The sequence below is a fragment of the Ahaetulla prasina genome, chromosome 3 (genome assembly GCF_028640845.1).
Source record: "Ahaetulla prasina isolate Xishuangbanna chromosome 3, ASM2864084v1, whole genome shotgun sequence".
Classification (NCBI taxonomy): domain Eukaryota; kingdom Metazoa; phylum Chordata; class Lepidosauria; order Squamata; family Colubridae; genus Ahaetulla; species Ahaetulla prasina.
In genome coordinates, this window is record NC_080541.1 from 86,740,913 (window position 1) to 86,761,169 (window position 20,257).

The following is a 20,257-nucleotide window of genomic DNA, read 5'->3' on the forward strand; positions in this document are numbered from 1 at the left end:
TGAAATTCTTCCCACCTGTCTTTCTCTCCTGTTTATCATCGTTTACAAATGTAGCTTAAAGTAATTTCATAAAGCTGATCCAGAGAGTGCTTTGATTTATTCAAACTCTTCTGCATTCTCCCTCAAGCATCATATTGCTAATTGTAGGAGGCCATCCCACCAATGTCTCATATCAGACGAGTAAAAGTTTAGATGGCGGCATTTGAGTATCAAGTACTTGGCTTTTTCAGTTACCAAAGAGTCCCACTCCCCTCTGTGGCACCATACATTTCCGCCAGCTTCCTAAAGCGTGGTCCCCAGTCTGTCAGATAGTCATAGCTCTGTTCTGAGTCCGTAGTTACAGACTGTAAGGAGCTGAGCGATTCGGCCACTGAGCCATTGCCCTCAAACATATAGGTCTGGAGAGAATCGAAAGGAGGTGCCCAGAGGTCCATGTCTGCTTCATAGAGTTTGGCCAATACATAGCTGTGAACACTGCTGTCCATTGTGCAGGCCTGAGGAACGTATCTTGAGAGGCTTTCAATCTCTGGCATCATGTCTTGTCGGTTCTTCATGAACGCTTGGGCCTCTCTGGGATTCCACAGGGCAGAAATGTCAAAAGCTTCCGTATCTTCTTCCCCTCCGCCTTCGTCGTCATATCGGACAATATTTTCATGGATATTCTCTTCCTCATCAAGCATGTAAGGCTGCTTCCGGTGTCTTTTCATGGATAGGATCAGTAGCACCAGAACTAAAGGTAATGACCGAAATAGAAATACTTAGACAGCAATTTTTCTTCACTCAAGACAAATCAATATGAAATATTTTATACGTAATGGTAATCAAAAAAGTCTACTCCCCCCGCCTCAAAATTTCTACCGCTATAGACTTACAACAGTTCATTTAGTGACAGTTCAAAGTTACACCACCACTGAAAGAAATGACTTAGGACCGATTTTCACACTTATGACCACCACAGCATCCCTATGACCACATGATCAAAATTCAGGTACTTGACGACTGACTCATATTTATGACGGTTGCAGTGTCCTGGGGTCATGTGACCACCTTTCGCGACCTTCTGACAAGCAAACTCAATGGGGAAGCCAAATTCACTTAACAACCTTCTTACTAAGTTAACAACTGCACCGATTCACTTAACAACGGTGGCAAGAAAAGGTGCAAAATGAGGCAAAACTCACTTAACACAAAGGTTTCACTTAGCAACAGAAATCTTGGGCTCTATTGTGGTCGTAAATCGAGGACTACCTGCAGTGATTAGTATTACAGCCCAACAAATCTCGCCCCTTCCCTTTTTTTGCCTGAAGAATATTAGATTTGTTTGTGAGATGGTATGTATCAGAGGTGGTATTCAGCAGGTTCTGACCAGTTCTGGAGAACTGGTAGTGAAAATTTTGAGTAGTTCGGAGAACTGGTAAATACCACCTCTGAATGGCCCCGTCCCCATCTATTCTCTGCCTTCAGAGTCCCAGCTGATTGAGAGGAAATGGGGATTTTGCAGTAACCTTCCCCTGGAGTGGGGAGGGAATGGAGATTTTACAGTATCCTTCCCCTGGAGTGGGGTGGGAATGGAGATTTTACAGTATCCTTCCCCTGCCACGCCCACCAAGCCATGCCCGCCAAGTCGAGCCACACCCACCAAGCCACGCCCACAGAACTGGTAGTAAAAAAAATTGAATCCTACCACTGGTATGTATACTTACCAAGCAAAACAAAAATGCAAGCTAGAATGGCAATCAAAGCTCCTCTGCTCAGGCTGACAGGGAGTACGTAGGCTTCTGCATTACAGGACATCACAAGACCCTTTTCATCACAACTGCAAACATGAATGGTTACTGTTCCAGTACTGCTTAGCACAGGACGTCCATTATCAGCTATTAAGATGGGAAGATAAAAGGTATTCTGTTCATGTTGCCGAAATCCTGATCTCTTGGTTAAAATCCAAGCTGTGTTGTCTAAAGAGAAGGAGAAAGAGAGAGAAAGAAAGAAAGAAAGAAAGAAGAAAGAAAAACCAATATTTATTCACAATGCTAAAATATCAAATACGCATATTAGAAAACTGATTTTTGGTTTAGTTTTGTAAACTTAACAGTAGTATGTTTATTTTTATCTACAGGTTCAACGTTAACTACTTTTGGAATATGCAATTGTTTGCAAGTTACTGCAGACTTTTGGTGACACACGTTCTTTGGAAGCTGGCTTGTTCATATCCATGCCATGGATATTATTGCTTGTGAAAACATTTATTTATTTGCTCAATTTATATGGCCTCCTGATAGCCAGGTGATTTTGTTCGTGACCTTTGTTTGTGACCTTAGATATATCATTTCACCTGTATTTCAGACAATGAACGTAAGTTGCACATAAGAAAATTGAATGAAAAGAGCAAATTAAAAGATGGCGGGGCGTGAAAAGGAAGGAAGGAGGAGGAGAAAGGAGAGAAAGAAAGAGTGAAATAGTGCATTAAATTTCAGAATTTCAGCTTAAATATCCTGTGCTCTTTTCTTGTAAGTGAAACTATCTGGAAGTTTTGGGAACCAAGATAGTAGATTGAACTTTAGCTGTGATAAAACATTTTAATGTCTTTAACAGATTAACAGAGTTGGAAGGGACCTTATAGGTCAACTAGTCTAACCCCCCACTCAAGCAGGAGACTCTACACCATTTGTGACAAATGGCAGTCCAATCTTGAAAGTCTCAAGTGATGAAGCTCCCACAACCTCCGAAGGCAAGCCATTCCATTGGTTGATTGTTCTCACTATCATAAAGTTCCTCCTCATTTCTAGTTTGAATCTCTCCTTGGTCAGTTTCCATCCATTATTCTTTGTCTGGCCTTCAGGTGCCTCTCTGCAGCAGCCCCTCAAATATTGGAACACTGCTATCATGTCTCCCCTAGTCCTTCTCTTCACTCAACTAGTTATGCCCAGTTTCTGTCTTATTTTATTCTAAGCTATTTATCCCTTCTTAATATGCATATCCATCATTCTGAGACCCCTGTTAAAAATAATGAAGGAAAGTTTATTGGATAAAATACGAGAGTTAACGAAAATAGAGGGAATTAAAATTAGACAATATGAGTACAAAGTTAGAGCTTTTGCAGACGACTTGGTGGTTACTTTAACAAATCCTATAAATTCAACTAGATCTTTGTTGGAAACAATTGATAAATATGGAAAGGTATCAGGATTTAAAATAAATCAGAATAAAACAAAAGTGATAATCAAAAATATGTCTAAACAACAGAAACAAAAACTAGAGGAAATAACAGGATTTGAGGTGGTAAAAAAGGTTAAATACTTAGGGTTTATATTAGCTCATCGAACAAGAAACTTTATAAGAATAATTATGACTTGCTATGGCAAAACGTTCAGAATGATATGAGTGTCTGGAAAAAATTGCAGCTATCGCTATTGGGAATAATTGCGGCTATCAAAATGAATGTGTTACCTAGATTTTTGTTTCTGTTCCAGATGATACCAATAATTAAGAAAGATAAAAATTTGGAGGATTGGCAGATTGGGATTAATAAATTTATATGGCAAGGTAAAAAGGTGAGGGTTAAAATGAAAATAATTCAGGACTCACGGGAAAGAGGTGGCCTAAAAATGCCTAATTTTAAACTATATTATGAAGCAGTAGCCCTTTCAGTAATAAGTGACTGGTTTAATTTAACGGAGGAAAGAATTTTGAATATAGAAGGTTATGACTTGTTATATGGATGGCATGCATATTTATTTTATGAAAAAAAAGTGGATAGGGCTTTTAAGAATCATGTGTTGAGAAGTGCTCTTTTGCGGGTCTGGAAAAAATATTCTTATAAACTAGACTATAAGATTCCTATATGGGCGAGCCCCAGACATGCAATAGAGAATATAAATATAGAACAGAAACAGGAAATGATTACTTATAAAGAACTTTTGTATGCTGAAGGAGGTAGATTGCAATTAAAATCATTACAGGTATTAAATGAAGAAGGGAGGAATTATACTTGGTTTCAATATGGGCAACTAAGTGCTAGATGGAAAGAAGATAAAAAAATTGGTATAATGCAAAGGGAGGAAGCAAATTAGAAATCAGACCCAAGAGCATATAAAGAGATTGTATAATGTGTTGCTTGAAATAGATTCGGAAAAGGATTTGGTAAAGGACTGTATGATAAAATGGGCACAGAATATTCAGGAACCAATAATGTTGGAAACATGGGAGAAAATCTGGGTTAGAAATGTTAAGTTTACACAAGCACAGAATTTAAGGGAAAATTTTTATAAGATGTTTTATAGATGGCACTTAGATCCCAAAAAATTATCATGTATGTATCCTGATATCCAAGCGAAATGTTGGAGGTGTGACTGTGATGACGCTACATATTTTCATATTTGGTGGACTTGCAAGAAAATTAAGGCCTTTTGGATAAGAATTTGGTGGATTATTCAAAATGTACTGAAGAAGAAGATAAAGTTCCTGCCGCAATTTTTCCTTTTGGGAATTATAACGGATTGTACAGGGATTGAGACTAAATGGATTCTGAATTTAATAACAGCAGCAAGGCAGTTGATTGGACAATATTGGAAGAAAAAAGAGTTATCTACAATAGAAGAATGGATATTGAAAGTTACTAACTTGGCTGAGATGGCTAAAATCTCAGCTTTTTTGAAAGACAACACGCAGGAAAGATATTTAATTGAATGGAAAAAATGGATTGATTATTTACAAAACAGATATCAGATTAAGAAATATCAGATTGCCTTTGAATAATTAGGAAGTATTATTTTATGTAATGGGGGGGTTGGGAAATGAAAAGATTTGGATAAGGTTAATTGGATTAGAAGGGAAAATTTTACTCTATGTTTGGTTTATGTATAACAATACCTTGTGATTGACCCGGGAAGCCGGGTGTGTGTGTGTGTGTGTGAAGGGAGGGGGGAAGGGCGTTTGTGGGGGGGAGGGGGGTGGAAAGGGGGAAAATGTTTTTGCTTGTTAAAACTTTTTCAATAATAATAAAAAAATAATAATGAAGGAATTTTTATCAGCCAGAAGAATAAAAAGTTCTGGATCTGAAAGCAATAGCACCAATAGGGAGATCCAGAACTTTTTATTCTTCTGGCTGATAAAAATTGATGTGCCTGAAAACTGCTTTTTGACAACAAACCTCTCTTGTCATTCCTAATTAAGATGCTGAAATACAGAGGCAAAAGAGAGAACCCCCCCCCCCATTTCTTCCTGTCTTATACCTGAATGTTGTTTCAACATAATGCCCCAAGTATTAAATGAACCTATATCACAAATTTTTTAATGATGACTTCTTTCAAGCTCATCAGTAGTTGAAAGTTTAAGGAAAGAAAATAAATAGAATAGAATAGAATAGAATAGAATAGAACAGAACAGAATAGAATAGAATTTTTATTGGCCAAGTGTGATTGGACACACAAGGAATTTGTCTTGGTGCATATGCTCTCAGTGTACATAAAAGAAAAGATACGTTCATCAAGAATTCTAAGGTACAACACTTAATGATAGTCATAGGGTACAAATAAGCAATCAGGAAACAGTATCAATATAAATCATAAGGACACAAGCAATGAAGTTAGAGTCATACAGTCATAAGTGGAAGGAGATGGGTGATGGGAACGATGAGAAGATTAATAATAAATGATTTGACAGTGTTGATGGAATTATTTGTTTAGCAGAGTGATGGCGTTCGGGAAGAAACTGTTCTTGTATCTAGTTGTTCTGGTGTGCAATACTCTGTACCGTTGTTTTGAGGGTAGGAGTTGAAACAGTTTATGTCCAGGATGTGAGGGGTCTGTAAAATAGGAGTCACAAATATGTCCCAGCAAAGCAACATCTTGCAATCTTGTCAACAATTTCCAAATAATAAATCAATAAATAAACTTCATTGCTGTAGACTGATGATGTGAGAAGGCACTTCATTTCTTGAAAAATTATACCTTTCTAAAAATTCCAGTTTTGCCATTTAAATGTAACTAAACTAGTAAAATATGTCATCTTTATCTGACATTGATTTGCACCATTTTGAGTAAGGTTGTTATGGAACAATTAAGTATGTAGAGAAAAAAGCTAGAAAAAATAGGGTTTTTAAAAATTCCTCATGGAGAACATCTATGAAATGTTCTTGGCATCATGTTGAAACGTTTTCCAATAACCCTTGCTTGGCTTTTTGAGATAAGTCCAAGTTAGCTAAATGTGAACTTCTAATTGTGGTGCACATGGGAATACGTTGTGATGGAATCAGTGGTGAATTCCAATTTTTTTTACTACTGATTCTGTGGGTGTGGCGTGGCTTGGTAGGCGTGGCTTGGTGGGCATGGCAGGGGAAGGGTACTGCAAAATCTCCATTCCCATCCCACTCCAAGGGAAGGATACTGCAAAATATCCATTCCCTCCTCACTCCTAGTGGAAGGATATTGCAAAATCTATTCATAAGCAAATGCTCTCACCCAAGATCCAACAAAGGTAGGATTAGCCCTCTACCCATCTCACCACATGGCACCTGAGAAGATTACATCACCCAGAAAGGCTCAACCAAACTTGGACTCAAAACACAGCCTACAGAGTTCCCCCTGCATGGCCCCATGGAAGTCTGACAACCAATCAGAATACAAGCTCAAATTCAAAGCCCAACAGAGGGCATAAAACCAAGGCATTCTCAGCATCTCTGCCCTTTTCTGCTCAGGAACTCAAGCCATGTGATCCCGTCCCCCCATTAAACCATCGTTCCAAACAGTCTCCATGTTTCCAGTGTCTTTTTCCCCACTAAACCCAGATGGACATTTCTTCCAACAGAATCTGACAATGTCCTTTACAAAACCCTTTCCAGATTGAACTGAGGTTGAACTGAGTAGGCTGAAAAGAATCTGTAATTTTTGTGCATGTGTCTTGCTGAACATGCATGGAATAATCACTGCCTGACCACATGCTGAGGCCTATTGTGGATAATTTAGAAATTTAGCAAACTGGTCAGTCCATTTTATAAAGTTTTTTTTTTAAATAATAAATTGAAACAATATGCCAACTCAACTTTCAGACTACGGAGCAATTTACGGAGTAAAATTTACTTTTTCCTTGCTTCTCAGCTGTTGAAATAATGTTCACCATTAGGTGATGCTACAGTGCTGCTTATTTTTATATCATTTTATACATTAATAGCTCATTCATTTCCTCAACTGTTTCATTGAGTTAAAAAAGTAACATCCACTGAACAGGGGGAGGTGTCACCAGGCTCACACAGTCCTAAACGCTTGGGAAGTGTTCGACTAGTGATCTGTGATACGAAATCCAGCATAATTATCTCGTTTGCTGTGTATACTGTCGTTTTGTGTAAATAACATAATAATAATAATAATAATAATAATAATAATAATAATAATAATAATAATAATAATAATAATAATAATAATAATTTAAAAAATGAAAAGTAGAAACTACAACTGGGCAAAAGGAACTTGAGCATGCTCAGAAGCTATTAGAAGTGGGGGAAAACTAGAATTCCCAAAGAAAATGAAGGCAATGGAAGTGAACTGAAAAGGTACTTTTGAAAGGGACATGAGTATATTTGTTACACCTGATTGACTTCTCTAAAAGAAGATGAAACTTTTTCTTGGCTCATGCAGCATTTGTGTAATTCCAGGAAAACAGAAATTGAATTAAGGAGATATAAAGGAAGTGTTGACAAGTTATAATGGCCTTGTTGCACTTTATTTGAACCTGTTAAATTCAAATTCATATTTTCCTAGGACTGCAGTGGTACCTTGCTATTTAACTGCTTTGAAACTCAATGCATTTTGATATGAACATTTTGTCCCAGTATTCATTGTTCGTTCAGTACTCAACGCACAAGCTAGAACATGTTGATGTTAGCTGCCTTGTGAGGTATTACATTATTCTTTATTAGGAAAATCTGCTTGGTACTCATTGTATTTGTACTTACTATGCCTCTCGGAATGAATTAATGATGAGTACCAAGGTACCACTGTACAGAATTGCTTTGTAAGCCAAGAGCCAAAAAAAAAAAAAAAAGGCTTCATTAAGGAGGAAGTGCCACCAGGTGCAGGAAATTTTCCCACACTTTCTTTGAAGCCTCTTTTCTGCTTTGGATTGCATTCCACCCGAACGAAGAAAATCTGAAATAATAGGCAATGACCTTTTCTGATTTAGGAAAAGTCCAGAGAAAGCTCAGGCAGGATTAAGAAAAAGAAATGAAACAATATTCATTTGGACCTCTCTTTCCCTCTGTCTTGTCACCAATTTATTACTGAAAATACCTACAATGATAAAAAGCTTTGGATTTTTGGCCTTCGCTCAATGTTGGAAACAGCCAGGTACACCCGCAGAGAAACTTGTCATACAAAAGGTCATGAATTGCACAGAAATGGAAAAATTAATGCTGAGTTTAAAAGATAAAGAGGTATTGATATTTTACAATGTATGGGAACAGTAGTATAACTGGATAGAACGGAGATAGATTAACGGTAGATAGTTATTAAGTAATAGATAAAATAAGAATGTAAATACACTCAATTTAGTTTTTGTAAATAACGCACGAATTATTATCACATGAAAAACATCACAAATAGCTGTTGTTGAGTGATATAATTTTTTATGTTTTTAATGTAATAAAAGTTTAATAAAGTGTATTTTTTTTTAAAAAGCTTTGGATTTGCGCAACCTTGTTATTGTTTCTCAAAAGAAAAGGCTGTATCACTGCCCTGCCCCCCTCTTTGTAACTTTCTGAAAAACGAAATGAAACATTTATTTAATGGCTACTTTTAAGAAGAAGGTGTCATTTATTATTTGCAATGGCTGGCTCATGAAGCAGTTTTAAATGGAGCTTCTGCAATTCAACCTACTTCAGAAGATATTAATTAGCCAAACAAATTGATGCCTAGTTCAATTACCTTGATTGTCCCTAAGAGTAAAATTGGGGTTATTTGCTGTCTCCGGAGCCAAGCTGTAGTAGAAGTGCTGTCCCTCTTGTGGGTCATCTTGGTCCACTGCACTTACTGTCTGGATCAGCTATAGGACAGAAGAACAAAACAATTGATTAATGACAATTTCAGTGGAGATAAATGCTTTTAAGAATTAATCTGAAAGCAAAATAAACATAGCTTTTAAATACTACAGGAGTAGTAGTTGAAAAGGAAGCAGAGAGCTATGATGGCAGTAAAAACATTGCAGGGATTAGTGGTTAAGAAAAAAACAAAAGTTTTTCCTCAGGAGTTGTTTTGCTTCATGTGAGAAGGACAAATTTGCATGGTCCATGCCTCAATGAAAGAGCACACGGTTTGTATACAGATAATCCGTGCAAAAAAATCAACTAGTAAGGTAAGGCTAGGAAAGAGTATCTATTGTATACTAGCTGGTAACCTGGCATTGCCTGAGTATTTATAGACATCAAAGCCTTTGTCTGACAGGGAACCATTGAGCGGGGCCTTTCTTCCCCCTATCTCATGCTCACCATCCCCGCCCTCTACCTTCTCTATCCTATGTGATCCTCTTTCTGACCCTGTCTATGGACCTGGCACTTTGCCTCAAATCCATTAGGCACTTCCCCATTGCTTCACTGGAGGGAGAACATCATGGCTGCCTTTCCAGAGGAAGCTGCGAAGGAACTGACATCACAAACAATTGCTGCTCTAGGATGCCGCACTTGCTCTCCTTAACAGTCTAGGTGTTCCACAGTTATGCTGGAACACAGACACAGACATACACACACACACACCGGGGTGTCTTACCCCCACAGTATTTATTTCCAGATAGTAAGTCATCTGTGTACCAAGTTTGGTTGAAATTGCTTGAAGCGTTCCAGGGTTATGCTGGAACATACATACATACATATATAGATAGAAGATTGCACTTTTCTACACTATGTTACACTATACTACTCTACATTATCATATTGTCACCCTATCATATTATATATACTATAGATATCCTATTCAATTGGCATCCCCCCCCCCCGCATTTGAAGATTTTTGGGTTTTTGTCCTCAAGCTCTGGTGTGTGGACACTTGACAGCTTGGAACAAGTATGTGGAAAGGCTTCTGAACTAAAATGTGCCTGCATGGATTCTCTCTGGTTGCATACCTCATAAAGCACCTTGGTTTACTGAGGAGCTCCAAAACATGAAGCAAGAATAGAATAGAATAGAATAGAATAGAATAGAATAGAATAGAATAGAATAACAGAGTTGGAAGGGACCTTGGAGGTCTACTAGTCCAACCCCCTGCTTAGGCAGGAAACCCTACACCACTTCAGACAAATAGCTAGCCAATATCTTCTTAAAAACTTCCAGTGTTGGAGCATTCAGAACTTCTGGAGGCAAGTTGTTCCACTGATTAATTGTGCCAACTGTCAGGAAATTTCTCCTTAGTTCTAGGTTGCTTCTCTCCTTGATTAATAATAATAATAATAACAATAATAACAACAACAACAACAAAAGAGTTGGAAAGGACCTTGGAGGTCTTCTAGTCCAACCCCCTGCCCAGACAGAAAACCCTACTTCATTTCAGACAAATGGTTATCCAACATTTTCTTAAAAATTTTGTGTTGGAGCATTTACAACTTCTGCAGGCAAGTTGTTCCACTGATTAATTGTTCTGTCAGGAAATTTCTCCTTAGTTCTAAGTTGCATCTTTCCTTGATTAGTTTCCACCCATTGCTTCTTGTTCTACCCTCAGGTGCTTTGGAGAATAGTTTGACCCTCTCTCTTTGTGGCAACCCCTGAGATATTGGAACACTGCTATCATGTCTCCCCTAGTCCTTCTTTTCATTAAACTTGGTATACCGAGTTCCTGCAACCGTTCTTCATATGTTTTATCCTCCAGTCCCCTAATCATCTTTGTTGCTCTTCTCTGCACTCTTTCTAGAGTCTCAACATCTTTTTTACATCGTGGCGACCAAAACTGAATGCAATATTCCAAGTGTGGCCTTACCAAGGCATTATAAAGTGGTATTAACACTTCACGTGATCTTGATTCTATCCCTCTGTTTATGCAATCCAGAACTGTGTTGGCTTTTTTGGCAGCTGCTGCACACTGCTGGCTCATATCTAAATGGTTGTCCACTAGGACTCCAAGATCCCTCTCACAGTTACTACTATTGAGCAAGGTACCACATATCTGGTACCTGTGCATTTTGTTTTTTGGGCCTAAATGTATAACCTTACTTTTTTCACTGTTGAATTTCATTTTGTTAGATAGCGCCCAATGTTCTAGTCTGTCAAGATCTTTCTGTATCTTGAGCCTAGTTAGTTTCCGCCCATTGCTTCTTGTTCTACCTCAGATGCTTTGGAGAATAGCTTGACTCCCTCTTCTTTGTGGCAGCACCTGAGATATTGGAACACTGCTATCACATCACCCCTAGTTTGTGAGTGACCAAAACATGTGGGAAGAATTTGAACTGTTGAATCTGAGGAAATGGACCGGGTCCTTGCTGCTATGAGCGCTGCAATCTATGTTTTGAACTCTTGCCCCTTGTGGCTGGTTAAGGCTTCCAGGAAAATGGCATGTAATTAGGTCCAACCAGTGATTCACTCTTTGAGTTTTTATTACTGTTTTGTGAGCCCCTTGAACTTGTAACAAATAAGACAGGCAAGTCATTTAAATATGTCTCCCTCTCTCTGTCTCTATACCTTGGGAAGAAGCTTCCAGTTAGTGAAGATAGGATTAGGCCCAATGAAAATCGATTCTTGACTAATAAGCCATAACCTGATAGGTTGAATGCAGATTAATTATTCTTAGAGAAGACATTAAAAATGGGATATCAATTATTTGGGACACATTGATTTCAATATGTTTATTCTAAACCCCAAGTAATTTCAAGTAAAATCCAATATCCTTTCAAGAAAATTTTGATTACATGCACAGAATACACTTTTCTTCTGAAATCTATTTGAGAAGACACACGAATGTATTACAGCAACAATATACTTTTTTTAACCACTGTAAATGTCAGTATTATCTTTTCTCTAATCAATTTAGCTTGCCATACTTCTCACAATACTTCCAATTAGACCTACAATTTTTTAAAAAGGGGTTATAATAATTATTGGAATAATTATTCCCAAAATATTGAAAATGCCTTGAACATAGGCTCATTTACTGATTTAAATATTTTAAATGCATATAAATACATATTTTTATATTTTGATGTATATATTTATATTAATATTAGGTAACATGTAAAGCAAATCTAAAGGTAAAGACAAAAAAGATCAAAACAAGGAAAGAAGAAGAAACAATTGCAAGAAAAGAAAAAAGCAACTTCACTTTAATAGATATTAACAAGTCTATTATCTCTCCTCTCTCTTAACTCTTCCACAAATTCTTTTAAACCTTTATTTATTTCTCATCTGTTTCAATCATTAAATCCATAAATCATTTCATTTTTTGTTCTTTTAGTAATAATCCACAAAACGGTGCCAGTCTTTTAAAAAAGTACTTATTGTTTTCCGCCTGATTATTTATTTATTTATTTATTTATTTGATTTGATTTTTATACCGCCCTTCTCCCGAAGGACTCAGGGCGGTGTACAGGCAAAATAAAACAGATAGTAGAATATACAATTTAAAATACGATTAAAAATTTTAAAATTTTATTTTAAAATTGGCCTGGAAGTATACAATGAACTAAAAACCCCATTTAAAATTAGTTAATAAAAGTTAAAATTTAGTAAAATTCAGTTTAAGCCAGCCCCGCGCGAATAAAAAGATATGTCTTCAGTTCGCGACGGAATGTCCGAAGGTCAGGTATTTGGCGTAAACCCGGGGGAAGTTCGTTCCAGAGTGTGGAAGCCCCCACAGAGAAGGACCTTCCCCTGGGGGCCGCCAGCCGACATTGCTTGGCGGACGGCACCCTGAGAAGTCCCTCCCTGTGAGAGCGTACGGGTCGGTGGGAGGCATGAGGTAACAGCAGGCGGTCCCGTAAGTACCCAGGCCCTAAGCCATTAAAATGTCGGTATTGTTATTACTGCTAGTTCTGACACATTTACAGTTCATTCTTCCATTGTAGGAATTTCATCTTTATGCATATAATAATCTTGCTGGCATTATCAAATTGATATAAACAGATAGCTGAAAAATCCCATGAATTTATGGGAAATAATATTTATATTAATTATAATGTTAATAATGCATATTACTTCTGCATTGATATGTCACATGTGTATATGAAAAACTTTAGAATTCTTTATTCATATATTTTATTAATCTACATACCACCAGGTAGTGAATGACTCTGGATAGTTCATGATAAAAAACACTAAAAACAAGAAAAAAGAAAACTTACATCCCACCAACTCCCCCGTCTCCTAAAATAGGACAAAAACCTAGGACAACTAGGACTACAAAACCAACATTGGACTAGAGCAGGGGTGTCAAACTCAATTTCATTGAGGGCCTCATAGGGTTGTGTTTGACCTTGGGGGGGCTGGGAGGGGGGGCGTGGCCAGGATGGGCATGGCCAGCTCGACGTCACTTGTATACGGGTGCTTGTGGCGGCTCAAGCTCCATTTTTGCTGGCAGACGGCTTCAGGAGGTTGTTCCAGCTGAAAATGGAGCTCAGGAGGGCTGCACATGGGCCGGTCCTTGTTTCCAGGGCAGCCCTTAGGCCAGATCTAAGCACCCCACGGGCCGGATATGGCCCGTGGGCCTTGAGTTTGACACCCCTGGGTTAGAGGGCAGGTGATTAGCAAGGATCCAAACCAGTGGTGACATCCAATTTTTTTTACTACTGGTTCTGTGGGCGTGGCTTGGTGGACGTGGCAGGGGAAGGATACTGCAAAATCTCCATTCGCACCCCACTCTGGGACCAGCCAGAGGTATTTGCCGGTTCTCCGAACTACTCAAAATTTTTGCTACTGGTTCTCCGAACTGCTCAAAATTTCTGCTACCAGTTCTCCTGTCAGAACCTGCTGGATTTCACCCCGATCCAAACTCCTAAACATCTGTCATGTTTAGTCTGCAGCTTGAAGATAATGTGCTATTGGAAAGAAATAGCGGCCCTAGATTTAAAATCCTTTATCAAAATGTATCTACTCAACCTTTAGAAATATCTCTTCGTTGACACCATGGAAAGACTGATCAATATGATTTCTTTCGAACAAAATGTCAATCTATTTAAAGGCAGAGTTACTTTTACATATCTATTGCACCTTCCTCCCTTTTTTGTATATTCTAGATATAAAATATATATTTTAAAATTTCTGCTTCCTTTGCCACAGTTTGGAGGATATAATAAGAAATTAATTTTACTGCTTCTTTGCTGTTCTTTTAAATATTGCAGTGGATTTAATTTAATATTTAAATTAGATAATTAAATTAAATACTAAATTACATAGTATTATATTCTACTGAAATTGTAATGGGAAGGGACATACATGTAGACTTAGCAATATTCTCATTCCTTGCACTCATAAGCTACTGTACCCTTTGCAATCTACTTCAGACGTTTCCGAGACTGCAGCTCATATCTATACAAGATTAGGTTAGGGATAAAGGTCATAGACAATGGTTACCAGTTTTAAATATAAAATACTGTTTCAGCTTCTCACCTGTCCAACTTTTGCATTTTCACAGACAAATGCCTCATAGAACCTGGGAAATTCTGGTACGTTGTCATTTACATCCAGGACTCTTATTGTTACTGAAACACTGCCAACCTGTGAAGGATTGTCTGAAAGGAGATAAGAGTGAATTAATATTAGAGATGTTCTGCCTGAGCATAAATTAATCCTGACTTGCATGAAAGAGCTCTGGAGAATGCACTGCTCAGATATAGAAGATAGTATTTTACTGTATTAAGACTTCTGACTGGTGGCGTCTTAAGACAGCTTTCTCTGTCATTGCCCCTGATCTACACAACATGTTGCTCCCAGAGGTGAAGATGGCCAGTTTGGAGACCTGGGTCTGCCAACTAGCAGGAAGAACAGCGTGCAACCTTGGGATAGCTTAGTGGCTTGAGGGTGCTCCCTCTACCTTTTATCTTGCCTCTAAACTTGTTCTTAATACTGTTTTTAACCCTGTTTTAATCCTATTTTTGGGGGTTTATAGCTTTTGATTGTAAACTTCCCAGAATCAGTGAGATATCTAAATTTGACAAATAAAGACATATACTTTTCAAGTTATAATTTTATCTGTATTTTATCTACTAGATATGTAGATATAGTTAATCAGTCAGTTTTTTAAAAATATTTTTTAATATAAATTGTTCATTGTATTTGCTTCTTGGATGGTGAAATAGTTAAACATCCCTTTGTCTGTCTGATTTATGTTAAGTCCCATAATTTAATTTTGTTAACTATTAAACAGTGATTAGACTGCAGTTAGGCTATTTCAGTAAGGGAAGTGGTGGCTCAATGGCTAAGACACTGAGCTTGTTGATTGAAAGGTCGGCAGTTCAGCAGTTCGAATCCCTAGTGCTGTGTAATGGGGTGAACTCCAGTTACTTGTGCCAGCTTCTGCCAACCTAGCAGTTTGAAAGCACCTAAAAATGCAAGTAGAAAAATAGGGACCACCTTTGGTGGGAAGGTAACAGTATTCCGTGCGCCTTGGGCATTTAGTCATGCCGGCCACATGACCACAGAGATGTCTTCATACAGCACTGGCTCTGTGGCTTTGAAATGGAGATGAGTCCCCTAGAGCTGGGAATGACTAGCACATATGTGCGAGGGGAACTTTTACCTTAGGCTATTTGAAATATTTTTAGATTTTTTTTAAAAAAAACATTTTATTCTAAAACTAATATAACTTTATATATGTTGGGCAGTTTGTGATTTGCCCTTGTGATAATAGGGCTGTGCTAGTGATAGTCATATACACAATGGGAACAAGTGGTAGGATTTATCAACAAGGATTTTAAATAACACAGATTAGTAGGAATGAACCATTCTGAATACTCATCAGTTTCAACTCACAAATATGCACAAAAAAACTTGCATTTTGGAATGTAGTATCCAAGAAAGTGTGCTGTATTTGGAAAACTACACAAATGGAATAATAACTGGAGTTGGGTGACCAATACATTAACAATATTAATGACAGGTCCTTGGGAAGGACTCAATAGGTGGATAAAAAAAGCCAAGTCTAAACATTTGGCTGACTGTGCAACCAATCATAATAATAATAAATTAGAAGAATTGCAACTTTTCAAACCTATTACTTCTATGTAGGGTACTAATTTGATGTCAAAATAGTTTAAATATTTTTCTTGAATTGTACAAACGAAAATAGTTTACTATATATTTTCCACATGAAGGTGTTAATATCTAAATGGGATACTTCAACATAATCTTTGCTGGCCAGAAGCTTATCATCAGCTTTTTGCAAACGAACAGATAATATTATAGAGTTTTAACAGCCTAAGTATCATAACAGTGGGATTTTTTTCCCTACACAATATTCACCATGTGATGTAATAAGATCATATAATAATTTTCCTTCTCAAAATGTGACTGTATCTCATGGGATGTTTAAGTAAGCAATAAATCAGCAGGAACTAAGGCATCCATATTTTAAAGACATTTTCTGTGTCCACTGAGGGTGGTATCAGCTGTTAAATCACTAGTACTAAGCTGGGAAGCAGTTGTACATACAACTCACAGCATAGTGATATCATGTTTGAAAGGGAATTCCACTGTATAGCAAAGTGAGAACTAAGTTTGGAGTAAGTTGTTTTAATTTGGTGATTTGTCCAATTCCACTCATGAGGGAAATGTGTTCAGAAATATTGCTCTAATTCTAAAGCAGAAATGAACCAAAACTTTGGACAGTACTTTTGAAATCCTTGCAAGTAGCTTTTTCTGTCCCAAATTAGGTTTATTTATTATTTATTTTTTAAAGCATTTCGTAGGACAATTAAAACAAACAAACAATTGTTTGCTCAAAGAGGTTTTCAATCAGAGGTTGAATTTATTAGCAATCCCCTGAGTCAGCTAATCTTTGATATTTTTTTCTCCCCTGATAAACTCTCTAATATTCAGAGCCTCTGTTCTGCAACTAATAATTCTTGGAGAGAGTATGTATAGGTAGCTCTTATCTGAACTGTATTTCAGACAAATGTCAAAATCTCCCTTACGCCATAATTCTCTTGAATGTTAACTATTTGAGCAACCATACTTCATACTGCTCCCAGGGGTATACAGATTAAATTCTAACTTCATTAATTTGCATATACACACATGGGTTTTATAAATATGCACTGGCTTCTTAATTGCAGATGGAATTGGGAGGCTGGTTTTAAATCCTGATCAAATGGAGCCCAGGTTAACTGTAGTTAAGATTAGCTCAAATATATCTTCTCACTGAGGCCAGGACACTCCAGAGGAAAGGGAACAGGAGTTGGCAGATACAAGTCTGAAGCTTGGCTTTCATCACTGCTGAATGGAAACTATGTTATTTCTGCTTGGTATAATATGTGATGTCTCCTTTGTTGTCCCTCTTCTGCCTGCATTGCTACTTTCCCAATTGTAACATTGCTAGTGACTTTTCTCTAGGATAATGTGTGACAAAGCCTAACAGATTTTCTATATCTTGACATTGCCCTTGGACAAGGTTTGGAATTAGGGAGGAAAACAAAATTGGAGCGCTGCTACTTTAATACTGGAACAGATAAGGATGACTGTGTTACTGAATAGCTGTGAAGAAGATCAAAGCTGTATCCCAGAGACATGGCTCAAATATGGTGCTGTTCAGACTTGTTGGTGTTATGGTTTAGCTAACATATGTACATTGGAGCTTTCATTAGAAACGCAAAAGGGAAATGATTCTATTTTTCCTTGTTTCTTTTCTTTCTTCTACTATGAGCATAAACATACTTGTTTTCCTTCCAGAAAAGTAAAAAAAAATGTATAACCTTAGAATAGGGGTGTCAAACTGGCAGCCCGTGGGGTTTCAAACTGGCAGCCCGTGGGCCGGATGTGTCACATGCAGGCCACGCCCACCCCAGCTCCGCGAAGGGGGAAAATGTCACAATACATCACGTGATGCTGCCAGTTTGATACCTATACCTTAGAACACTGAGTTGGAAGGGACTTTGGAAGTCATCTAGTCCAACCCATTGTTTGAGCAGGAGAGTCTATACCCGTGATGGCGAACCTATGGCATGAGTGCCAGAGGTGGCACACAGAGCCCTTTCTATGGGCACATGCACTGTTGCCAGTTGCTGTTCTGGTTTACGGTATGCGCATGCGCGTGCCAGCCACCCAGTCTTCAGATTTCCAGGGCTCCGGCATGCTTGAAGACCAGGTGGCCAGTGCACATGCGTGCACTAAAAACCCAAAGACCAGGTAGCCAGTGCGCATGCTGGTCTTTGAGTTTCCGGAGCTCTGGCACATATATGCACAGATGCGCATATGCATTCCAGTTTGGCCACTCAGTGCCGAAAAGGTTCGTCATCACTGGTCTATACCATTTCTCTTCTTGAAAGCCCCCAGTGATATACGGTGATATAGCCTTGCTGTACAGAAACACACACACAGGTAAACACAGAGTCCTTTGGAGTTGGGTGGCCAATAAATTTAAATAAATAATAATTTGATTGCCGTACTCATTTCTACACCTAGCACACTGATATTGTGCCATGAAATGTCTTCTCGATCCAGAGGTCTTGCAGTCATCAGAGCACCTGTTATAATGTCCACATAAAAGAAGCGTCCAGGATCACTGCTTCGATCAATGGAGTATCTGTAGAAGTTCACATTTAAAAAAACAATGTTGTAGTTAGAACCTGCCATTACAAATTGAGGTGTAATTTAGTTTCATCACTATTTTTTTTTTTAGCTCTGTGGACTTAACAGTAATTCAGTTCAGATGCTAATTTATACGTGTAGTTTACTGGCTCAATCACCTAATCCCTGAAAAATCTTTTAACATTGACTTGTGCAGTAGGAGTCGAAGAAATAATGCTAGTTCGCTTTAGATTCCACTTTCTCATCTCCTTTAGCAAAGAAAGACATATATGTGCTTTGCTGGTTGGACTAATACAAGGAAGAGTGTTTAATTCTAGTTATTAAATTTTAAAAAGGGTAAAAAATTCACATCCATATTAAATTAAGAAATATAAAATTATTGAATATTTCTTAGACTTTCTTTGAGAAAAAATAAGAGGCATTGCTCTTTTTTTTTTTTAGAATTTAGGACAATGGAAAACAATTACGATGAGCAGAATTAGCAGTTGGTAACATTAGGAAGAATTAGATATCTTTCTTTGTTTGGTAATTGACCTTTGGAGACATGAAAAGCAGTAAATATTCATAGTGTGTCTAGGGTGGGAAAAAAGCATTATTTAGTACAGTATGCAAACGTGCTAATGAAATAACCACACCAATCACAGTGGGACTTGCTTCTAAATATTCATGAATTTACTCAGGGCAGTAAAAGTGAAATCTTATTCATGCAATACAATTCCACAATGTTTCTACAAATTAAGCACCGATAGTTTCAGTGTGAAATAGGATGGCAGTTTCAAAATCACACAGTTGTGCATCTGCTGATACCAAAACCAAATTCTACAGTGTACTCAAAAAGTGGTCATTTAAGTTTTCATTAAAAATGTAAAACATGAAAATCCATTCCCTAACAAACTCCTCTGAGCATATTTCAGAATCAAGATGCATAAAATAGCTGTTGCATAATCTTGAAAAGACTAAATACACAGTAATTACTGAATCAAGGAATTGGAAATTATTTTAACTCCCAGATACAAGAAATTCCATATTATGCCATGTCAATCCTAAGGGAAACCATCTGCCATCAGCTTCTAAATCCATTCTGATATCCTGGTTAAGGCACCATGCTAGAAACCAGGAGACTGAGAATGCTAGTTCTTCCTTAGGCATGAAACCCAGCTGGGTGACTTTGAGCTAGTCATGCCTAACTCAACTCATAGGGTTGTTGTTATAAGGAAAATAGGAAGAGGGATGAGAAGTATTACGTATTAGTCAGTTATTAGATTAGGGCTATTTATCAAAATAATAAAGATGAGCTATAAATAAAATAAATTAACATAAATTAAAAAGGGTATATTAGAGGATAGCTCATCCCCAATAAATCCCACTCAATAAAATTGAATTTATTCTTGAATAAACATTCATAAAATTGAATATTCAAAATAAATGATCATCTTTAGAACGAGGCAAGGTAATTAGACGAAACTCTCTAAATGCATCATGTCCCTTTTTAACGGGAAAAGTATAGCTTTTACCATTTCAATAATAAAAGATTTTTATAATAACTGAAAACAG

The 20,257-nt window shown here is 37.5% G+C and overlaps 1 protein-coding gene across 1 annotated transcript in view; it reads right to left on the bottom strand.

Annotated features, from left to right (window-relative positions):
* Positions 1–230: 230 nt before the first annotated feature.
* Positions 231–20,257, bottom strand: part of CDH20 (cadherin 20) — a 54,762-nt gene continuing 34,735 nt past the window's right edge. The window contains exons 7-11 of the mRNA XM_058175968.1: positions 18,562–18,698; positions 14,570–14,691; positions 8,916–9,033; positions 1,704–1,955; positions 231–730 (exon numbers count right to left, since the gene is read on the bottom strand). Of these exons, the coding sequence (XP_058031951.1) occupies positions 231–730; positions 1,704–1,955; positions 8,916–9,033; positions 14,570–14,691; positions 18,562–18,698 (1,129 nt within the window). The remainder of the gene's footprint in view (positions 731–1,703; positions 1,956–8,915; positions 9,034–14,569; positions 14,692–18,561; positions 18,699–20,257) is intronic.